General features: G+C 40.6%; 1 protein-coding gene and 1 pseudogene across 1 annotated transcript; both read left to right on the top strand.

Moving 5' to 3' along the window:
- Nucleotides 1-318: 318 nt before the first annotated feature.
- Nucleotides 319-464, top strand: LOC138833058 (U1 spliceosomal RNA; annotated as a pseudogene).
- A 19300-nt stretch (nt 465-19764) lies between these two features.
- On the top strand, nt 19765-20414 carry LOC138832801 (golgin subfamily A member 2-like). The gene is made up of 2 exons (XM_070030932.1): nt 19765-19905; nt 20061-20414. Exons 1-2 carry the CDS (start codon nt 19765-19767, stop codon nt 20412-20414), a joined length of 495 nt encoding a protein of 164 aa, XP_069887033.1.
- The last annotated feature ends 2215 nt before the right edge of the window (nt 20415-22629 follow it).

Below are 22629 nucleotides of genomic sequence, written 5' to 3'. Positions count from 1 at the left end.
GTAAGCATAAAGGCATCATTTGGTGGCAAGTATTTATTTCTGGGAGAAGACTTCTAATTTGAGCCTGTGGGTGAGCCATTACTTTCTTTTTTCTTCTTAGGCCATAACTTTAGCTAATTGAATTTCAGGCATGATACGAAATGGTAATCTAGACATGGGATACTCATTTATAAGCCTACCCAGAAAGGTGGTAGCACCACTTATAAAATATTAATTTCTGTTTCATATAAAAATTAAGAGAGATAAATAGACTTGTGATGGGAAGGGGAAAAAATGGAGAGGTTGAATGAAGAGAAACATGAACAAAAAAGAAATGGAATACTTACCTGGCAGGGGAGACATTATGATCAAAAAGGTGGTTTTCTCGGGGCAAGGCTTATCCATTACATTCTGGATGTGCTGACCCCTGTGATTTCTCCAAGTGTGGGAAACTCCACTGTGGAATTCGTGGTAGTGGGGGACTGTGTTAAAAAAAAAGAATGGAAAGATGTGGATATTAGGGGATAGTAAGAATAAACACACACACACACACACACACACACACACACACACACAGTGATCCCAGAAAGAAAGATGGATTTTAATGGAGTTTAGAGCTTGTTAATAAATGTTCCAAAGTCATTTCTTTTTAACATGAACACAGATAAGTGGGAATAGTACTGTCTAGGTCTTGCAAAATGAGCCAATAGAATTATGTCAAGTGTTAAAGTTTAAGTTATGTGTAATGGCTCATGCCTATAATATAGCTACTCAGGAGGCTAAGATCTGTGGATTGTGGTTCAAAGGTAGCTTCAGCAAAAAATGTCCATCAGATTCTCACACCCAATTAACTACCAAAAACTAGAAGTGGAGTTCTGGCCCCAGTATCAGCATACAAACATACACACACACACACACACACACACACAAGCACGTGCACGTGCACGTGCACGTGCGCATGCACGCACGCACACAAACACACACATACACATCAAATCTAGATTTTCTTCAGGGTAATCTTTACAAATTACTTTCAAGATGGGCCTTCTTAGAATATATATGAATGCATTTAAACATCATGGAGTTCTTTTTTTTTTTTTCACTGCTAGATATCATGGTGTTCTTGAATGAACCAAAAAAGGTAAGATTTTAAAGAATTTTATAAAACTATAAATGGGATATATAAAATATGAGACTTGAGTAAGGGAATATGAATAATACAGAGGAAGTTCAAACTAAAATTATGCTAATGTTCCTCTATGCCTTTCCACATTCCCTTTGTGGGAATCTGCCCTGTTCACCTTTGTTGACCAGGTGACTTTTTTTTTTTTAACCACATTACCCTGCTCAACTACTCTCAACTTCAGGGAATGATACCAATGTCTGGAATCTGGTCTAAGCACTGTAATTTAGTTACTTGTCCGCTATGAACCAAATATAATCTCACTGAAGAGAGATGTTTTTCTTGATCTGTCTTTTTCATACTATTGTCCCAATTCCTAGAAAACTACATGGTACATGTTAGATATCCCATAAATATTTAATGAATTAATAGCTAAATGTGGCTTGACTTAAGTAGATAGACTGTGTCATTCTGAGTCCTCTTTTGGGACCTGAAATTTGAGACTGAGAAAGGAAGTATTCCGGGTACAGAGTGAAAGGATATCGGGGATTGGAATAATAGCCAAAAATGCACGGGCAAGTTACCAGCAAATTGAAAATAGAGCAAAGAGAGAGGACTAGAGCATGCATATAGAAAGATGCAGAACATGACAAGAGACCCAAAGCTGTTCTGTTTCAGCATCTTTCCCATGAGGCTTCACTTCATCCTCACTCAGTCTAACTCTCCATCTTCATCCTTTCCCTGAAGGAAAGTATGCTTTGTCTTTTCTAACTATAAAAGCCATGGCTTAAGCAATAATAGATTTGATAACAATGATGATGTCCCAAGAGAAGGTTATAACAACTATGCAGATGCTAAAAGAATACTAAAACAGTGTTAGGAAAATGAAGAAGGAAAGAACCAGCCAGACTCTCCATCTCCACAGGCAAGGACTGTTATATTGAGATACAACGAGGGGCAACACACCTCTCCATTGGATCAGAGGTTGTTCAAGGAGGTGGGGTTGGAGTTGGACTTTTATGTGGTCTGAGCAAGGAAACACAGGTTCTAGAAAAAGGCTCTTCGGGCTGGAGTAGGTGGGCAGTGTCCATTAGGCCCACAATGGAATGTTGATGGCCACGCTTAGGTAGGATTGTCCTGCTTGCACTAATGTCTATATGCACCTAGGATAATAGAGTAGAGGTCAATCCTTCATTTTCCATCTTTAGATACATAAGAGGAATGGGCCAAGAGGGGAGAGGTAAGTCTTTAATATAGGGTCTTTGGATAGATAAAAAGATTGGGCTGGAGAAGAAGATTGGGAAAGAGGTCAGATTCTTCTTTGGAATTTCTTGGTCCTGTCCTGCTAGGAATTTATTGTGGAATTGTTCTGTTTGGGATTTGTGGAGTTTTAATGGTAGGGATATCATCCTGACACTGGTCCTGCACTTTCAGATAAGACCTGTCCTGTGCTCTCAGACAAGGTCAGGGGCGAAGCTTTCCTGAGAATCTGGAGGGGCTCCTGGGGGAGGGTGGTCAGTGGGCCATGGGGACAACATGGAGTAATGAGAACAAAGCAGATGCCTATCACTTAGTTTAAGGAAATTATTAAAAACCTATGAAAATCAGAGTTAGACTATCAGGAAATATTCATCATCAAGAGAGGTTGTCAAGGGTCTGGGAAGGTGGCTTACTGGTAGAATGCTTGCCTTGCATGCATGAGGCCCTCGGTTCGATTCTTCAGCACCACGTAAGCAAAAAGAAAAAAGCCGGAAGTGGCGCTGTGGCTCAAGTGGTAGAGCACTAGCCTTGCATGCATGAGTTCCTGGGTTCGATTCTTCAGCACCACATAAACAGAAAAAGACAGAAGTGGGACTGAGGCTCAAGTGGTAGAGTGCTAGTCGACAGCTGAAGAGCTGAGGGACAGCACCCAGGCCCAGAGTTCAGGCCCCACGACTGGAGAGAGAGAGAGAGAGAGAGAGAGAGAGAGAGAGAGAGAGAGAGAGAGAGAGAGAGAGAGAGAGAGAGAGAGAGAGAGAGAGAGAGAGAGAGAGAGGTTGTCAAGTGTTTACTAGAACAGGGATTGTCCTAGTGACTGGAGCATGAAGACATGGTCCACTGTCTTCAGGAATCTAGCATATAAAAGTATAATGAAGAAAATGCCCTACACATTTACCCAAATGTTTACAAACAAGACCACACTAAAGCTACCAGCACAACTATGTTTATTGTAGCATTATTTACCATAGCTAAGATATGGAACCAACCCAGATGCCCCTCAGTAGATGAATGGATCAAGAAAATGTGGTATATATACACAATGGAATTCTATACCTCCATCAGAAAGAATGACATTGCCCCATGTTAGAAAATGGAAAGACTTGGAAAAAATTATATTAAGTGAAGTAAGCCAAGCCCAAAGAAACATAGGTCCCATGGTTTCCCTTATTTGCAATATCTAGTATATGTATGAGTCAAGCAGAAAAGGTCAGATAAGGTGATGTTAGGAAAATGAACCCTAAGATATGTATTTAAATGTTTTTTTTCTTTCATGCATTTGTTTCTAACACATTAATAAGATTATTTCTTTGTTGCTTTGTATGTCCCTTTCCCACAGTATAACCCCGGCTTTCACTGTATTTGATGTCGGTATAATTTGTGGAGGGGAAGGGGAAAAACAAGTCGTTTAAATAAGGATACAGGTGGACCCGTTGCAGCAATGAGAAGTACAAGTTGTCATGTCGAAAATGAACTTTACAACTTGGGTGGGGTGGGGGAGGATTGAGGGGGGTGGCCAGGGAGGCTGGGAAGGGATGTGAAGGGTAAACAAAGAAGGAGGCTACAATGCTTGATAGGAAATGTACTCATTATCTTGCCCATGTAATTGTAACCCCTCTGTATAGTATGTTCACAATAAAAATAAATAAATAAATAAAAGAAAATGCCCTACAAACAAACACAAAACATGAACAAAGTGGGAAGGAGTCGTGTGAAAGGGGACATTTTGAGCAGTCCTGTAAAGTGTAAGCAGAATTTTGCCGGCAATCAATGAAAAGATGCTGTGAAAGAATTGTAGTGGAGGTACTCAGAAGGAGGACATTTTAGGCTAGAGGAATAAGCTTACCAAAGCGTGCAGATTGGGACCAAAACAATCTTGGAATTAGGAATCTGTGAAGTACAAGCTAGCAGATGGAGATGTAGGTAGAGGAGATGGTAAAGGAATTGAAAACTTTCTCTTGTGGATGATTAGGAGCCACACAGAACATCAAACTGGGAAAACATGATTACTTTTGCACGTGAGAAACTCTACCACCCTGGTGGCAAAGTGGCTTGATTGGAGCCCAGTGATTGCATGAGTCCAGGAGTGAGGAAGGACAGCATAATCAATGGAGTATATTATAAGAGCTAATTAGAAAGAAGATTTTAGGAGTGAACTCCTATAAATCCTAACTCAAGGAACATCTGTAATGCATTTTATAGTATACTTGTAGCCAGTTTCTGAATATACTGAAACTTAAAAGGCAAGACCTGCAAGATTTGTAGAGATTTAAAAAAATACAGATAGAAAACACAATCATTTACATTTGACAATAACCATAGTCTCTAAACAGAATAGATACATTTCCATACAACCATACTTTGTAAGGCCTACCATTTCAAAACCACATATTCTATAGGGGAAAAAAATGTTTCAGAGAGCTACTGGCTTGCCCAAAGTCTCTCAGTTCACTGAGAACTGGGAACTGAACTTCCCAGGGCAAGTGTGAACACTGAGCTTCTTTTCTGACTTGAATCCCACTCTTTTCCTCCCTCACATGGGCTTGAGGCTTGAACTCTGGGCCTGGATGTTGTCCTTGAGCTTCTTTTGCTCAAGGTTAGTGCTCTATCACTTGAGCCACAGTGCCTCTTTTGCCTTTTTTGGCTAATTTATTGGAGATTCCATGGACTTTCCTGCTTATGCTGGTTTTGAACTATGATCCTCAGATAGCCTCCTGAATAGTGGGGATTACAGGCTTGAGCCACCAGGGCCCAGCTAGATGGGAATCAGGCAAGCAGATAAAAACATAGAAAAAGATTTCTCAAGTAGCTAAATGATTGAGAAGGTAACCACAATAAGAGGAAGACAATAAAAAAGGAGTAAGATTCTATCAGACTATTTTGTATTAATTAAACTTATTTTAAAATGGTGAAAGAGCTAACACATTTAGGACTCAGAACTTGATTATATTGCTGTTATGTTTCAGTTCAAAACTAAGAATCTTGATTTTACTTATATTCTGCTCTCTGAAGAAGAATTGTAATTTTGGTTTCTGTAAGCAGCGGCTTTATTTTTCTTGTTGCAATTTGATACTTTATTTCAAAAATGACATGTACAGACAGTTCCCAACTCATTATATTTGACTTAGGGTTTTTTAGCTTTCGGATGGTGAGAAAGTAATATACACTTATGTAAAAGCCTCAGATTTTGAATTTTGATCTTTTTCTGGGCTAGGGATTTGTAGAATATGATGCCATCTGTGTTCTGGGCAGCAGTAGCAAACTTCATCTTCGTTAGCCCTTGGAATCCCAAGGGGGAAACAAGCAATCCTTTACAAAGCACAGTATAGCAAAACTATAATTAAAGGCCCTGGGTTTGATGCACAGCACTACAAGAAATAATAAATATTTGAGATAAAAATGTTTAAGTTGATTTAAACATTACACAATGTATACAGGTATCAATACATAACATGGTACTCCACTGATATGATAACATCTATGATTTTATGTATCAGTTTAAAAAGAAAGGAAGAAAAGAAAAATGATGACAAGAAAATAATGCATTTTCAAGCTATAAGGAGTTGGGTAGGATATAAGTCCTACCTAAAGGAACATCTGTAATGTATTTTATAGTGTACTTGTAGCTGATTTCTGAATATACTGAATTGAGTCTTTAACTCATAATGCTTTTCTAGGATATTTCCACATCATTTAATTGTAATACCTAAAATGAATGGTGCAGGGGGAAAAAAAATTAGAGGCAATCACCACCATTTTAAAAGCTGCTTCTCTTAGTTGCCATGCCAGAGGATACCACTAGGGGGCACACAAAACTATCATTTCCTAAAGTATTCTGAAGTCACTGAAACCATGTTAAAGAAGTGACCCAGAGGTCATTGAATCTACCCCAATTCTTGGGATGTAAAAACCCAATGAGATAGCTTGATTTACACAGTATCACATAGACATCCATAAATAGAATCAGGGATTGGGGAATGGAGCTCAGTAATAGAGCATGGAGGCTCTGGATTCAACTGAGCATTACTTAAAACAAAAACAAAAATAACACACACACACACACACACACACACACACACACACACACACACACACACACACACACACACACACGGGTAGGCACCAGGGGCATCTGTAATCCTAGCTACTCAGGAGGCTGATATCTGCAAATTGCAGTTTGAAGCCAACCTGGGCAGGACAGTCCATGACATTCTAATCTCCAGTTCACCACCAGAAAACTGGAATTGGCGCTATGGCTCAAAGTGTGAGCACTAGCCTTGAGTGAAAGAGAACAGAGCCCAGTTCTGGAGTTTAAGCCCCACAATTGACAAAAACAAAACAAACAAACAAACAAAAATCCAACATACAAATGGAATTATCTTAGAGGTTGAGTTTCTTTTTCCTGTTTAACACATATCCCTTCTGCTAGAAGTTGGTTTGTCAGTTCTTTTTCCTATTACATCATTTGTTAAACATGTACCATCTTCAGTAAACTTTGTATCCTTCTAGCTTTTGCCTTGCATAATGAAATTCAGAAACGGTGTGAAGTTTCTTGAATGTCTTCCTGTGTTATTGATGATATTAAGTAATATTTTGGAGTGACAGTAGTAGCACAGCATGAGATCTTCCAAAACTATAAATATTCAGCAAGGTAATCATCATATTGTGCATGTTCTGAGAATACTGTAGTTTGGCATTGCTTAAAAAATGATTCCCCCATACATTATAACATTTATAATCAATAAATTAAAATAGTAGATTTATATGTAGTTCAACATAATGTTCTGACATGTATATATTGTAGATAACTAAGTCAAGCTTTATAAGCCTTGCATTAACTCATATATTATCAATATATGTATGTTGAGGATACTTAAAATCTACTCTCATGGGCCATGCTTGGTGTTGTACTCCTATAATCCCATTCGGGAGATGGAGGCAGGAGAATTATAGTTTGAGGCTAGTTTGAGTTCCATAGCCTGCACTATAATGCAAGAACCTGTCTAACAACAAAACTAAAGAAATAAAAAAGAAAAAGAAAAAATAACCCTATTCTCTTAGCAATTTTCAAATATATAATACTACTAAGGATAATTACTATAATGAATAATATATATCTTATACTCATTCCTTCTAACTGAAATTAATCTATTTTGATGAATTATAAAACCTTTTACTTCTGGGTTTATATTCTGGAAAAACTTGCACATGTGTGCCAAGAAACATGAATAAAAATGTTTACAACATCATTGTTCATAAAGATACAAAAAAACCTGGAAACAGCCCAAATATCCATCAGCATTATATAACTAAATTGTGTTCTAGTTGTACAATAGAATACTACAGAGTAGCAAAACCAAATGCGTTACCTCAGTGTGATCACAATTAAAGAATATCAGAAACATTTCAAAGAAAAAAGCAAATCACATATTCCATGTACATAAATTGCAAAATCCAGGCTAATTTAGGTAACATGTTCCTTAGGGACATACATATATAATGATACAATTGATAGAAATAAGAAATGATTAAGAAAGTTTCAGCTAGGGGCTGGGAAGGTGGCTCAGTGGTAGAGCGCTTGCCTTGCATGCATGAGGCCATGGGTTTGATTCCTCAGCACCACATAAGCAAAAAAAAAACCCAACAAGCTGGAAGTGGTGTTGTGGCTCAAGTGGTAGAGCACTAGCCTTGAGCTGAAGAGCTGAGGGACAGTGCCTAGGTCCAGAGTTCAGGCCCCACGACCGGACCACCCCCCCAAAAAAAAAAAGTTTCAGCTGGGAGTTGGTAGGTGACATCTTCAATTCTGTCTATTCAGGAGGCTGAGATCTGATGATCCAGATTTGAAGCCAGCGGGCAGACAAAATTCTTGAGACTCTCAGCTTCAAACAACGCAAAAAGCCAGAACTGGAGGAGTGGCTCAAGTGGTAGAGTTCCAACCTTGAGTGAAAAGCCAAAGAAGAATGTGAGGCCCTGAGTTCAAGTCCCAGTATTAACATATATACACAGAAAGAAAGTTTCAGTGTATTTGTTACCTGGAATGGAAGGGAGTAGGACCTTGTCAGGAATATACATGAAAGGAACTTATAAAGGATTGAAAACATTGCTTCTCTTAAGATGCATGTTAGAACACTGCTATTTAAAATTTATTTATTGTTTTTCTTTTTTTTTCTTTTCTTTTTTTGTCGGTCATGGGGCTTGAACTGTGGGCCTGGGCGCTGTCCCTCAGCTCTTCTGCTCAAGGCGAGTGCTCTACCACTTGAGCCACAGCGCCACCTCCGGTTTTCTGAGTGGTTTATTGGAGATAAGAGTCTCACAGTTTTTTGCCCGGGCTGTCTTTGAACAACGATCCTCAGATCTCAGCCTCCTGAGTAGCTAGGATTACAGGCGTGAGCCCTGGACACCTAGCTATTGTTTTTCTTTAAGTAGCCCATATGCATAATACACTCAGGTATGGAATATATTAAGAATGCATAAAAATAAAAAAGCTAATATTCTCTAAGCTAACTTGGAAATTTGGAAAGAAATACATTTTAAATTACATTTCTTTTTGGTTTAGAATTAAAAGCTGGTTTTCATTTATATCTCAGAACATACTGAGAACTCAATATAATATAAAGTATTACAGTAAGAGCATGGTTTATAAAACATAGTTATACAAAGGATAAGCAGGTCAAACACACCCATGTTAGATATGGTTATACCTCTGTTGGGACAATAGAATCTATACTTCTATTTTAAATCCCAAACATCTTTTTGTTAATGTTTCAGAAAATAAGCCATTATACCTCACAAGCCTTGCACTAAAAAACGGCATCAACTTGGTAGTTTTTTCCCTTTGCTTTCTCTGAGATACTACTATATATGTATTATCTTTGTGCATATACTAGCTCTGTGTCTGTGATTGTCTGCCTGTGATGAATGTATAGCTCTGGGTTTACCATGATGGTAAAGATTGGAAACCAAAAGGATTCCATGCTAAATTGTTTCCCTAAGAACTCATGCAGAATGAGGAGGTTTCTGTAAGAAAGCATACTCTATCTTGGATACAGTTTGTTTTTATTTATTCTAGTTTGAACTATCTCATAGAGCTTAGTCAGTGCCTTTCTCACAGTCCAGTTTATCTTCAGTGTGCTCAAAGAAGAACAAACAACTGAGCCTTCTGTGAATAAGGTGGAATGTCTCCTGTCTTTGAGCTGGAACATCAGGGGTTTGGGGGTTTATTTTTTCTGTTATGAAGTTTCTTTAGCTTGCTGACTATAAATCTTAGGACTTTCTGGCCTCCATAACTGTATATGTGAATTACTTTCTAATTCTAATTCTTCTTCTAATCCTGCCTCCTCATCCCTCCTAGTCCTCTTCCTCCCCCTCTTCCCCCTTCTTCCTTCTCCTCTTCCTCCTTCTTCTCACCTCCTCCTCCTCCTCCTCCTCCTCCTCCTCCTCCTCCTCCTCCTCCTCCTCCTCCTCCTCCTCCTCCTCCTCCTCCTCCTCCTCCTCCTCCTCTTTCTTCCTCTCTTCTCTCTCTCCTCTCTCCCTCCCTCTCCCTCCTTCTTCACCCATTTCTTCACATACACACAGAATTGGCCCTTCATGTCTGCAGATTCTAAAAGTTGGTTGTTTTTTTTTTTTTGAGTCCGGTCGTGGGGGCTGAACTCTGGGCCTGGGCGCTGTTCCTCAGCTCTTCACCTCAAGGCTAGCACTCTACCACTTCAGCCACAGCGCCACTTCTGGCTTTTTTCTTTTTGCTTATGTGGTGCTGAGGAATTGAACCCAGGGCCTCATGCATGCAAGGCAAGCGCTCTACCACTGAGCCACCTTCCCAGCCCTCTAAAAGTATTTTTAAAAATCTTCATCTGTGCTAAACATAACCAAATTGCCTTTTATTGCCATTATTCCCTAAATAATACAGCATAACAACAATGTATATAGCATCTTCCTTTCATTAACTATGTAATTTGAAGCATACAGAAGGATGTGCATAGGTTATATGCAAATATTACACTATTTTGTATGGATTGGTATCAAGAGGTCTTGGAACCAAGAGACAACTGTATGTATGGGGTGTTGGTCTGGTTTCGTTAGCTTTCAACTGGCTAACACAGTTTTATTTTTTAAATCTATAGGTAACATAAACATGCATATGCATTTTTGTCATCTTAGCAGGGACTTGGTCATTCCCCACTTCCGCCCCAGAGCTGAGTATCAAACCCAGAGCCTTACACCAGGGCCTTAGACAAACACTGTACCATTGAGCTACATTCTCAACCCAAAATCTTCTACCTCTTTTTTCTTTTTTTTTGTTAGTCAGGTAGTTTGAACTCAGGGCCTGGAAACTGTCTTTGAGCTTTTGTGCTCAAGGCTAGTGCTCTACCACTTGGAAACACAGCTCTATTTCCTGCTTTCAGGTAGTTTATTGGAAATAAGAGTCTCACAGACTTTCCTGCCTGAGTTGGCTTTTCCAAAATAGTCTTTCTTAAGGCAGTGGTAGACCATCTAAAGTTGAAATGAAACAGTGGTGTGAAAAGTGATCAGAGACAGCAGTGGTCAGTGTGAGAACATTTTTCTACTAAAGGAAACTAGAGGTAAGAAGTCATTAGAAATGGAAAGTCCAAACATCTATGACACCAGCTGCAGAACACTGCACTTCATCTCTGATCTGCCTCCTCCACTGATTAGAACATAGAAGAGCTCTAAATAGCTACTAAAACTATAGAAGGTGGTGGAGCTGGGAAGAAAGAACAGCCTCTTTTAGGCCCCAATTACAAACACACACACACACACACACACACACACACACACACACACACTCACACACACACACACACACACACACACACATACCCCTCCCTGGCGTTTACCATATTTAGGCTTGCAATCTTGATTCAGTTCCCAGGATGAAAGGAAGAAGAGAGACTTGGAGAGAAGCTTTGAATCAAATGAGAATGTAACTTTTTGATATCTAACCAAGACCAGAAAAGCTGCTATTCTGCCTGAAAAATTTTAGTTACAAGTGGAGGAAAATGCTTTGCACTGAAAGACAGAAAAGAGTAAAGTTGCTTTCTTTTGTCCCTGATGGAGTCCATCTCATTCAATGAGCCAGTTACATGCAGTTAGCCCAAAAAGCTCTAGTGGAGCTTCCTTTTTGGAGCACCAATTTGCAAAACTTCCTTAGAACTACCATGACTATATTTTATTCCTAAAATTATGGTGAAGAGCTCTTCTTTATTTTTTGAGATTTAATCCCCAGAGGAGTCTCTCTCTCTCTCTCTCTCTCTCTCTCTCTCTCTCTCTCTCTCTCTCTCTCTCTCTCTCTCTCTCTTTCTCTCTCTCTTTCTCTCCAATGACAGCAATAGGCCAATGATTCATTTCCTGAGTTGATTGAATTATTCAAAATTTCTCATCTTCTAAATACAGCCTTAAAATTCATTAAGCAGAGATTAGACATTATAGCTTTGTATGTTTCATTTGAATAATATATGTGTTGAAAATGACAGCAAGACTTAATGAACCAACAAGGTATGTGATGAATTCAGGGTATTGGGAGTCTGTTAAAGAGGAAGATGATGCCTGGGCAGTAATATAAATGTTTTTGTTCAAGTGACAGAAACTTCCTACTGAAATAGAATCTTTTGTCCCTAAGAAAAGTGAAAGGGCTAATAGCTTTCAAATATGGTTCTTAGCCCCAGAAACAATAATACATTTGTCCTTATTTATTCATAATGGGTCTCTCTGCATTTAGCAACTCATTGCTTTTTGCCAGTCAGCAAAGTTCTCTGATAAAATCTTGTCAGATCATCAACCCACAAGCTATAAACCACCTACCCAAAAGCTCTGTTCTTCAACACTAATTTTCTCTTAATGCCTGTTTGTTTGAAGGGGAGGGAAAACAGGGAGTAATTTAGATGATTTATAGCATCTGCTTGGTCTCCAAGATTTGGTTTGTTTAAATGTCTAGTATTCAGAAAGCACTTGAGAAGTCTTGAAAATAGGAGACTATTCTTTTCTTCAACTAGAACCCAAGCAATTATTTATCTCTGGATTTCTTTTTATGTGCCTGAAATCAGAGAAATTAGTAAACATCAAATTGGGGGCACCTATTATGATGGTTTTAATTGACCACTGGTTTCATCTTCTCAAATTTTTCTTAAGATTCTGCTTTTAAATTTTGTTAAAATAAATCCTTGTCATTTAAAGGGGTTCTTACTCATGTTCTAACCCTCAGGGAAAATTCTCTATGTAATTTCTCACTAGCAGATAAAACACTAAGCCGTTTGATTACAAGTTATTTATTCAAAGTGCAAACATAAGATCCTTAGTGTTATCTTAATGATCTAGAAGCTCACAAAGACCTTGATGAGCAGCTTTCCTTTGTATTTAAGAAGCTGAAAGCCTGTGTAATGTATGTGGCTTTATCTCTGGGTCACATATCTGCAACACCATTTATAACCTAGCCCAGGATTGTAAAAAGAAGCCTTTCTTTCTGTTTGCTTTCACTTCAACTTGGACAAGGGGTCAGTAACCTTTACAGCCTGAAAGCCAAGAGTGAATGTTGATGTGTTTAAGAGATAGTAGGCAAGGAGAAAAATGAAGAGGCAAAAAGTAATCAGTTCAGTGAAAGGGGGAAACTGCAAAGAGGAGAACAACAGTGAGAAAGAAGAGAGAAATGGAGATGCAAATTCATGTGGAACACTGGCGCATTCCAAGTGGTACATATGCCAGAAACGACCCACAGCCTAATTTTACCTAATAAAAATGCATATATCGTACAAGCCTTTTTGTGCTTTCTCCTAATACGGAAATCATGACAACATTCATTTGCCCTGTGCATAGGATGCTTTGGCCTTAGTAATTTTAGTTTTGGAAGGGGATATGATACTGGTTTTAGGAAAAAAATTAAGATGGGATAAATAAAGCATTTAGCTCAATACCGGGCATATAATAAGTGTACACTAAAATACTAGATTCCCTTCCTTTTGAAAAAATAGGTACACGCTTTTTCACAAAAGACAAAAACAGGAAAAATGATTACAGTAACAAATGAATGAAATCTGTAAATGAATATGTATCCTTTGTTATCTATAGATCCTAAACTCTTTCATCATTTTTTTTGGGTGGTGGGGAGGAGTAGGTAGAGGGGATGGAATGCAGGACCTAGTATATGTTCTATTACTGAGCCAGGGCTGTTAGTAAGATTATTAACTCCAACTTTTTCCTCTTCAGCTTCCTCTACTAGAAAGAGATAGTGTCAGGGATTAAAAAAAGAAAAAAAAAAAAGAAACTGCTATTTGTAAGCAGCTGAAATACCTTCTAACTAGGGTAGATACTTTTTCAGGATGGGTTGAGGCCTATCCCATAACATCAGAGACTGCTGACACTGACATTGTTGCCTATTCAAAGGTTTGGCCAACCCAGGTCACTTCATTCCGAGTCATGGCACCATGTATGTTAGGTAAATTAAATTGGCAGCGGAGGAAAGAGAGAGCAGCACATGGCATTCAGACAAGGGAAAGGTCTATTTTCGAGCTGCAGGCTACCTCTGGTCAAGTTGGAAAACCACGCAGCAGAGATAAAAAAGGTCCAACCATAGCCAGGCCATGACTTATCAAGGCCAGGGGCGGGAGAAGGTATGGCCCACTCCAGATGCTGATGTGACCTCAGGGAGGGGGAGCGGAGTGACTGCCTCCAAGTGTGCCAGTTACCTAGGTGACGCAGGTACTGGGCAGAGACTTAACCAAGAGGAGGAAGGAGTCCGCTCCACCTTCCAGGATGGACCTTCCAATATATTTTATTTTAGTGCCAGTACTGGGGCTTAAACTCAGAGCCCTGCTCTCTTGCTTAGCTTTTTCTGTTATAAGTAGCTAGCACTCTATCACTTAAGCCACACCTCTAGTTCCTGCTTTTTGCTAGTTAATTAGAGGTAAATATCTCAGATTTGCCTGCCTAGGCTGGCTTTGAACTGCAATCCTCAGATCTCAGTCTCCTGAGTAGCTAAGGTTACAGACATAGTATTACAGGCATAAACCACAAGCATCAAACAAACAAAGGAAATAACATATTGTGTTCTGAGTCAAATGTTAGTGATAGCCTGAGAACAGATTCAAGATAATCCTGAAGTTACACCATTTTTTATAGTCATAAAATAAACAAAAGTCATAAATCAAGACATTTACCCATCACACTGGTGGGAGCATCAGGGAGACAATCTGTAGCAAAGTGAAGAAAATTCTTCCATAAAATCTGGGTTAAGATGTTATAGAATTCATAGCTTTAGGGTTGGTAGACACTAGAGGTCTGCTAAGTTGCTAAGTTTAGTGATATATTCTGAGAAAATTATTAGTCATGGAACATTAGGTCAGATACAAAACTCAAGGTAATTGGCTATTAAAGGTCCAAAGGCTATTAAGCGCTTCAAGGCAGTTTTGATTGGTGACCTACAACATTCCATCTCTTCACAATCAGTTTTCCAGTTAGGCAAAGTCAGGCAATCTGCAGGATCTTTAATATAGAAGCAGCTTCCTCAGAAAACTGTAGTTATTGGTATTGGTGGAGAGGAGGCCTGAGTTTGTTTGTTTTTTATGCTGAACTGCAGGCTGAGGAGCCCCCAGTGCTTTTCAAGTGGGGAAGGGTACAGGCTTTTTTGGTAGAACCATCATCTGGTATAAGACTATAAATAAAAGAGTGAGGCTCTTGGTTAGAAATCACTTGTTGGCTCAGTAGACATGTATTTAGTTCTGTCGAAGGCACTGGTGGAGACAAGGTCTCTGGGCCATTGAAGCTGACTAAATCGAAGGAAAGGCAGGCCTGCAAACAGTTATATACATTTTCACTAAAATCAATGCTGTGAAGGAAAAGGATGGGTGATCTGGGTAATGGAAAATGCTTTTCAAAGCCAGGAACTATTGGCTCACATCTGTGATCAGTTATTCAGGAGGCTTAGATTTGAGGATTGTGGTTCAAAGCAGCTCACACGTGAGACTTATCTCAATCATGTAAAAGCCCGAAGTAAAGCTGTGGCTCAAGTGGTAGAGAATCAGCCCTGAGTAGAAAAGGCAAAGGGACAGTGCCAGGTGCTGAGCTGAAGCCCTGGTGCTTCATAAAAACAAACCAAAACAAAAATGCCTTTTGAGAAAGTGATGTTTGGGCTTGAGAGTGAGTAAATTTAAGTCAGAGAGGACCAAGGATCCAAAGGAAGAACTTATGCAGGAAGCAAAGACTGAATATGTTCATGTGAAGCAAAGGATGAGGTAGAGAGGAGAGAGGGACAGTTAATGATAGAGGCAAAAAAAAAAAAAAAAAAAAAAAAGATGGATCATTTAAGGAGCATGAGCCCTCAGTGGGTAGGAGGGGATGTACTTCAGTTCTGGGGTAGGAGAATCACTCTTTGTAAAAAAAAAAAAAAAAAAAAAAAAGATGATTAAAAAAGAATAAAAAAGGGTATCCGAGTCCATTATAATATATATATTATTTATTTATTTATTATTTATTTTTTGTCGATCGTGGGGCTTGAACTCTGGGCTTGGGTGCTGTCCCTGTGCTCTTCATCTCAAGGCGAGTGCTCTACCGCTTGAGCCACAGCGCCACTTCCGGTCTTCTAGTGGTTTATTGGAGATAAGAATATCACGGACTTTCCTGCCCGGGCTGGCTTTGAACAGCAATCCTCAGATCTCAGCCTCCTGAGTAGCTAGGATTACAGGAGTGAGCCACCGGCGCCCGGCCAAAAATAAAATTTTTTTTTTAGCTCATTGTTTTGAAGGCCCAAGGTTGAGAAATTTGATCTGATTAGAGCTTTACTACTAGTAAGAACTCTATGCAGATTCCTTTGGCATCCCAGAGTTTCCCTTGATCAGGGAGAGCAAACATCTATCTATCTTTTTACCAAACCACTCATGCAATCAAGGAGGTACCATATTATGGACTCATCTATTCCTAATCATTTCCCAAAGGCTGCACCTCCAAATATCACTAATGTATGTCTTTGGGAGTAGGTTTCCAATGTGTGAATTCCAAAGAACACACCCAAACCATAGGGGAAGGAGAGAATGGAGCAGATATAGCGAAGTTTACAGATAAGGGTGGATGTAGCAGAATTTTTATGTACTCTTAATGTTATCTGTGGTAAGAAAATAAATGGTGGCTGAACATCAGGGAGTTGTGAGAAGAGAAGGCTTGACAAACGTCATAAAAGGATTAACGTACTCCTTGAAGAGACTGTGAGAGTCTGGCAGATAAGTCTGGTTCTGTTCTGGAGGCTTCTGTGACTTGTTTGGGCGAAGCCCTTGTAATAGCTTCTTTCTCTAATTTATTGTATTTTCCAATAATGGAATTCAGTCATGGTATAACATCCATGAAGACACATAGGAAAGAATTTTCCAATTGTACTTTTGCTGCCTACATAAAAGAAATAATACATTTATTAACTTCTTCTTTCATTCAAACCTTGAGACCTAATGACAATGGCAAGAAAGGAAGAATCTGAAACCATGAGTATGAAAATTTATAGGGGTAAAAGGAACTCTTGTATCTTGCTGGGTATGGGGAGAAGGTAAATTGGTATAACTAGTTTGAAGAGCAATCTTTCAATTTTTGGTAAAGTTTAAACTGCCATAATCTGTATATACCACAATGGCTAGGTATAGACCCGAGAAGACTGTTTTACAAAGAATGGATGCAGACTCCAATGTTGGCAACTCCAATAGTAAAAAACCAATTGAGTGGATCCCAACCAGCAATTTGAAATCACATAAATTAAATGAAATCAGTCATACATAGAAGGTCAGGTATCATGTTTCTTACATGTGGAAGCTAGAATAATAACTTTTTTAAAAAGCAACCTAAAAGTAGTAGAGGGATTACTAGGAAAGAGTAAAGGGATCAGGAGAGAGGTTCGCAGCTAAAACATGGTCAATGGTTGCCAGGGCCATGGCATAATAAATGCTTGTTGTTTAAGGCCACTAAATTCAGGGGGTGATTGGTTTGTTATGCAATATTAGCTAACTAAGTTCGGTGTATTAAATTTTTTCTCAAGAAAGGAAAGAGGCTCTGTAAATAAATTTATAATTAATAAAACCTTACAACAAAGCTTTAAACATGAGAAAATCAACAGGAAGTAAAGCAAAGCCTGCCTCATAGTTTGGTAATGAAGATTAAATGAGTCAATTAATACAGGACAGAGTCATGTGTGCCACACAAGGGATCACAGAAAGGTGGTGAGTGTAGCTAGTAAATAGTGATGCAGCAAAAATAACTCCTGGGACTAGGTGTTGGCGGCTCATGCCTGTAATCCTAGCTACTCAGGAGGCTGAGATCCGAAGTTCACGGTTCAAAGCCAGCCTAGCCAGGAAAGTCCATGAGACTCTTATCTCCAATTAACCACCAGAAAACTGGAAGTGGTGTTATGGCTCAAGTGGTAGAGTGCTCGTTTTGAGCTAAAGAGCTGAGAGACAGCACCCAGGCCCAGAGTTTAAGCCCCATGACTAACAAACAAAAACAAAAACAAAATAACTCCTGGGTCTTACTGTCACATCCCCAGTCTGAGACTCATCAATCACTTCAATCAACCAATCACTCCAGTGCTGAAGTAGATGTCTAAGGGCTGTGGAGTAGTAGAGTGCTGTCCCAGAACCTGGATTCTAGATATACTGGACATCATTTGGATGTAGTTGTTGGTTGACTGCTCAGCTAACAGATTCTATTCCTCCCATGGTTTTATTTCTGAATCCTCTGAGATCACCAGCCAAAATGTGTGGAACATGTACTGTGGTAAGATTTCCTTGAAATGTATAAAGAAGTCAGATTTCTACTGCCTCAAATTCCCTTTAATGTAGGAAATACTTGCTGTGCATGGCCTAGGGTGTGCTGTGGGCAGCATGGCCAATATTCATAGACATGAACCCTGAACCCATGATGCCCCTGGACCCAAGATACTCTTGAACCCTCCAGTCTGAGAACAACTGGAAGAGCAGGTTATATCAAGGCCATTATGAACCTTAGTAGTTCCTGGATCAGAATATAAGTGTCAGCAATGTGGTCAGATTAATAGAGCTGATTCTGCCTCAAGTGAAGACTTAAAGATATTGGATGTAGGAAGATAGCTGTGTTCTTGGTGCCACTTCCTGAAGACCAGTTGGAGCCCTAGTGGAAACTCTGGTGGCTACAGTTGTGTGATGGAAGCTAGGAAAGGTGACTTATAAAACTGTCCAGCCATCCAGCAAGAGCAGGTCCCACCCTTCCCCCAACCAAACTGGACCAGGTTATACTAGGGGAGGGACTGCAGGAGCAGCTCTCATCGTAATTCCACCCATTCTGCCTAGCACAAATTTCTGGCCACGCCCCCCCATGTTTCATATTTCTCTCAGACCAATGGAATATAAGAATTGGGGCCACACCCACATTCCATGCTACCTGGTAGCAATGGTATTTCCTGTTTTGGCTTATATACCACTACCAGCAGTTGAAGAAGGTAGAGGTACTGAGTGATAAGAGAAATGAGGTGGCTTTGAAGAGATACAGTAGGAAGTAGACATAGTTGTTGGTGATTGCAAGAGTAGAGGTGATTTTAGAGAGCCTGGGAATGTGGCCCCCACACCTTTGCAGTCCCAGCGCTGGGATGTCTGAGCAAACAAGACAAAAAAAAATTAGCGTCAGGAAAGAACCTACTGAAAGAATACCAGCAGAGGAATGGTCCTGATGAACCTGGAGTATCCAAGAAAAAGAAGAAAACAAAAAAGGGAGGTAATGCAAAGACACACTTCTGGGGACTGTAATTCAAATGAAGGTATGACCAAAGATCATGAAGACCCTGAACCTCCCCTGCCTTTGAGTACAGCCAGAGCTGCCAGTGTCAAGAGTGTCACACGTCCCCAAAACACTGAGGATCTAGAAAGGTGCTTCTAACACCTGGTGCTTGCCCTAGACTCCAGCAGAACATGAAGCCAGTAGCTCTGCAGTGAGATTAAACAACTGAATCAGGAAAAAAAAAGAAAGACCTGCAGGATCAACAGAGGAAAGCTAATGAGAAGGTGGCCTGTGTGCAAAAAGCACTAGAAAGAGAGCTGGAGCTCCAGAAAAAGACGGCTAGTGAAAGAGAGTATGGAGATCTTGCCAGCTGCCTGCAGGCTTCATGGCAACGCAGCACAGAGCCAAAGATAACATTGTATGTAGTCTCTACAGTCTCATGAAGAATGAGACTGAAAAGAGCAACCTAGAGCTCATTAAAGATGAATAATGTGAAGCTGCAGTACCAGAAAAAGGTCAGGAGCCATGAGGACCTGGAGGAAGAGAAACTGGAGGAAGAGCTGCAGGAGAGGCTAGAAGTGCTCCTGATACAGAAGGCTGACAAGAAGACCAAAATTCATGAGTTACAACAAGCATAAGAGGAGTGGGCAGGGTTGAAAAGACAACTAGGCAACATGAAAGAGTTGGTGACAGAATTAAAGTTGGAGAAAGACAATTTTGCAGAGGACCTGAGGTTGGAGAGTTCCATGTGGAAGAAGAAGGTCCAGCAGCTCTTGGAGCAGATGAGCCAATTGAGAGAGAAGAGAAAGCAAAGGGTGAGGCCAACTTGGTGGAACTGAGAAAGCAGCTGGCAGAGCTGCCTCTCCAGCAGCTCCCTGCAGGGCCATCACAGGCAGAGCAACAGCTGCAGGCCTAGACCTTCCAGTTGTAGAAGGAGCTCAAGAACCTGAAAGAACAACTTCACATCCAGATAGAGGAAAACCAGAGCCTCAGTCTCCAGAACCTGGAGCAGCAGGAGCAGCTGTGGATGCTGGAGAAGGCCGAGGAATGGGATCAACATGCTGAGGATCGACACAATATCCTTGAGATAATGGAAAGGGAACATGAGACCATGAGATGCACACTTGTGCACAACCAAGAGCTGACAGATCAGCTGGCCCTGCTGCAGGATGCCTTCCACAGGCTGAGTAGTGAGAAGGAGGAGCTTGCCAGTATCCTGCACTCAGAGCAGCAGGTGAAGAAATATCTGCGGAAGCTGGACCAGCAAGAGGAGAAGTTAGAAGAATGGAAAGAAGTGGTTGAGTTAAACCACCAAGGGGCTTAGAATCTGCAGAAGCTGCATGACCAGTACCTGTACCAGCTGCAGGAGCTGAGAGCCACCTGTGAACAGCACACGGCCTCCAATCAGCAGCTGACCTCAGAGATACAGCAGCATCTGCTGTAGCAGACCCAGTTGCTGAGCAGCTGAAGCAGTACAGACCAAGTTGGAGAACCAAATGGTACCTCAAAAGTTACAGTACACACTGAAATGCCTGAAAGAAACAAGACATCGGGATAAGCAGCTGGTGGCCCAGCTGAGCTTCCTGGCTTTCCCTAGAGAAGGTGAAGTGAGCAAAGAAGAGGAGATGGGTAAGGAGGCAACTCCCCTGATGTGACTATCCCAGAGGATGTAGACAACTCACAAACCATGTGGGAATTTTACCTTGAAGTTGCTATCATTTGCTGAATCAAAGAAGATGAAGTTCAGCCAGAGCTTCAGGAGCAGCAGGCCCACTGCTGATGCCTGGTGAACCTGACAGTCCAGTGCCAAAGCTGGAGCTCCAGGCCCTCTTCCCCAAGAGCAGGCATTTCTGGGAATAGGAAACAGGACACACAGATGTCCAAGAAGAAGCTGAAAATCTGCTTCATCCATGATCTGCCCAACAAGGTGGACTGCTCTAGTTAAGAGGATCACTTCCAACATGGAAGCAACCAGCTCTCAGAACACAGTACTGCCATTGAAGAGTCTATCATTTTCTATAAAGAACAGATGGAAATCCTGGACAAGCTCGATCAGGACAAAGATGAGTGTATTAACTTGCTATTCCAGGAGAAGAGGGAAAAGAAGAAGGAGCTGCAGGAGCTGCTGTTGTGCCTTACAGATAAGGGCACAGATTTCTAAGACAAGATGCTGCCAGCCACTCAGACCTTTGCTACGGAGGACACCTTGGACATGTCAGGTGCCACAAAGATGGAAGTTATGGAAGAGCAGCAAGGTTTTGAAGAGGTGAGAATTGAAGACAATATGGAGCATGCCCAAAGAGAGGCTGGGGTGCCTTGCTCCCTGGACAAGCCCACCACAGAGCAGGTTTCCAGGGAAGGGGCCCTCCTGATGAAAATTCTTTACAAAGGAAAATGGGGAGTGATGACATAGTTCTCTATTAACATATTATTTTAGTGATGTTATTTTATGTTACTTCCATATTAGCATACTCATTATATTATTTTCTGATATATTGTCATGTTGATTTATGGAGTAGTATTCATAATTCTTTAGGTTTTTTTAAAGGAAACATTTATGCTTTTCCTCAAATGAGGTATTTCATTATTTAGCATATGTGGTGCATATATGCATTAAAAATTGTACTCTGTACCAGCAACACTAATTTTCTTGTTTGTATTTTAATATAGTGTGATGGCAGTACACTGAGGTGAAAAAAAAAGGACAAACTGAGAGAGAAGAAAAAGTTATTAAATTTGATGGTTTGGAAAAAAGAAATAATAGAACAAATGGAGGTGTCCTGTAGTGGAAAAACATATAGCAAAGAAATGCAGAAATGTAATGGAGAATAATATACAAAATTATAGAACATCTATAGTGAGAATATCAAGCATCTCTATTGTTAGGTTTTTAAAAAGAGGTAGCTAAGAACCACACCATGAATGTGGTGTTCAGGTAAGGGGTAGGTTTATTCAGTAGACCTGCTGGGACCAGGCAAGGTTGGCACTCCACATGGCTGGGAAAGGCCTGGGAAAGAGAGAGAGCTGGGAAAGTGAGAGGAAAGAGAGAGAAAAGAGCCGGAAAAGAGCTAGAAAAGAGTAGAGAGAGAGAGTCTGGGCCTGGGCTAGGCCTTATCTAGAGTATGGGCAGAGAAAGGTGTAGCCACATCAAATTCAGATGTGACCTCAGCAGATGCAGATGTGACCTCTTCCAGGTGTTCCAATTGCCTAGGTAATGCAGGTACTGGGTGGAGACTTTGCTGCAAGGAGGGTGGAGTCTGCTAGCCATCCAGGAGCAGAGGAGAAGCTGGAGGCTAAACAAGCTCTCGCATAGAAAGCAGTTTTAGTGTTCCAGTGAACAGTCTTAAGCCAGAGAATCACCCCAAGTGTACCATCACAGGACAGAGATTTAGGCCAGAGAGGGAAAATCCAGGCAAGGAGACAGATCTGAGCACTTGCCAGCAGCTGTGGCTGTGATGGCAGCAGCCGTGGTGGCCGCCATAGCCACCATACCTGCAACACAGAGAGTCCGGGACAAAGGCACCAGACGGGATGGGCAA

Source organism: Dipodomys merriami, unplaced genomic scaffold (assembly GCF_024711535.1).
Source record: "Dipodomys merriami isolate MVZ:Mamm:240054 unplaced genomic scaffold, mDipMer1.0.p SCAF_20, whole genome shotgun sequence".
NCBI lineage: Eukaryota > Metazoa > Chordata > Mammalia > Rodentia > Heteromyidae > Dipodomys > Dipodomys merriami.
The sequence above is the reverse complement of the archived record's forward strand: the minus strand, read 5'-3'. Positions and strand labels throughout refer to the sequence as shown.

Bases quoted from the DNA above. Each gene is read 5' to 3' on its own strand.
- LOC138832801 (XM_070030932.1), top strand. From the start codon at position 19,765: ATGAAAGAGTTGGTGACAGAATTAAAGTTGGAGAAAGACAATTTTGCA. The intron at 19,906-20,060 runs GTGAGGCCAACT...CTTCACATCCAG, and splicing joins GAGAGAAGAGAAAGCAAAGG to ATAGAGGAAAACCAGAGCCT.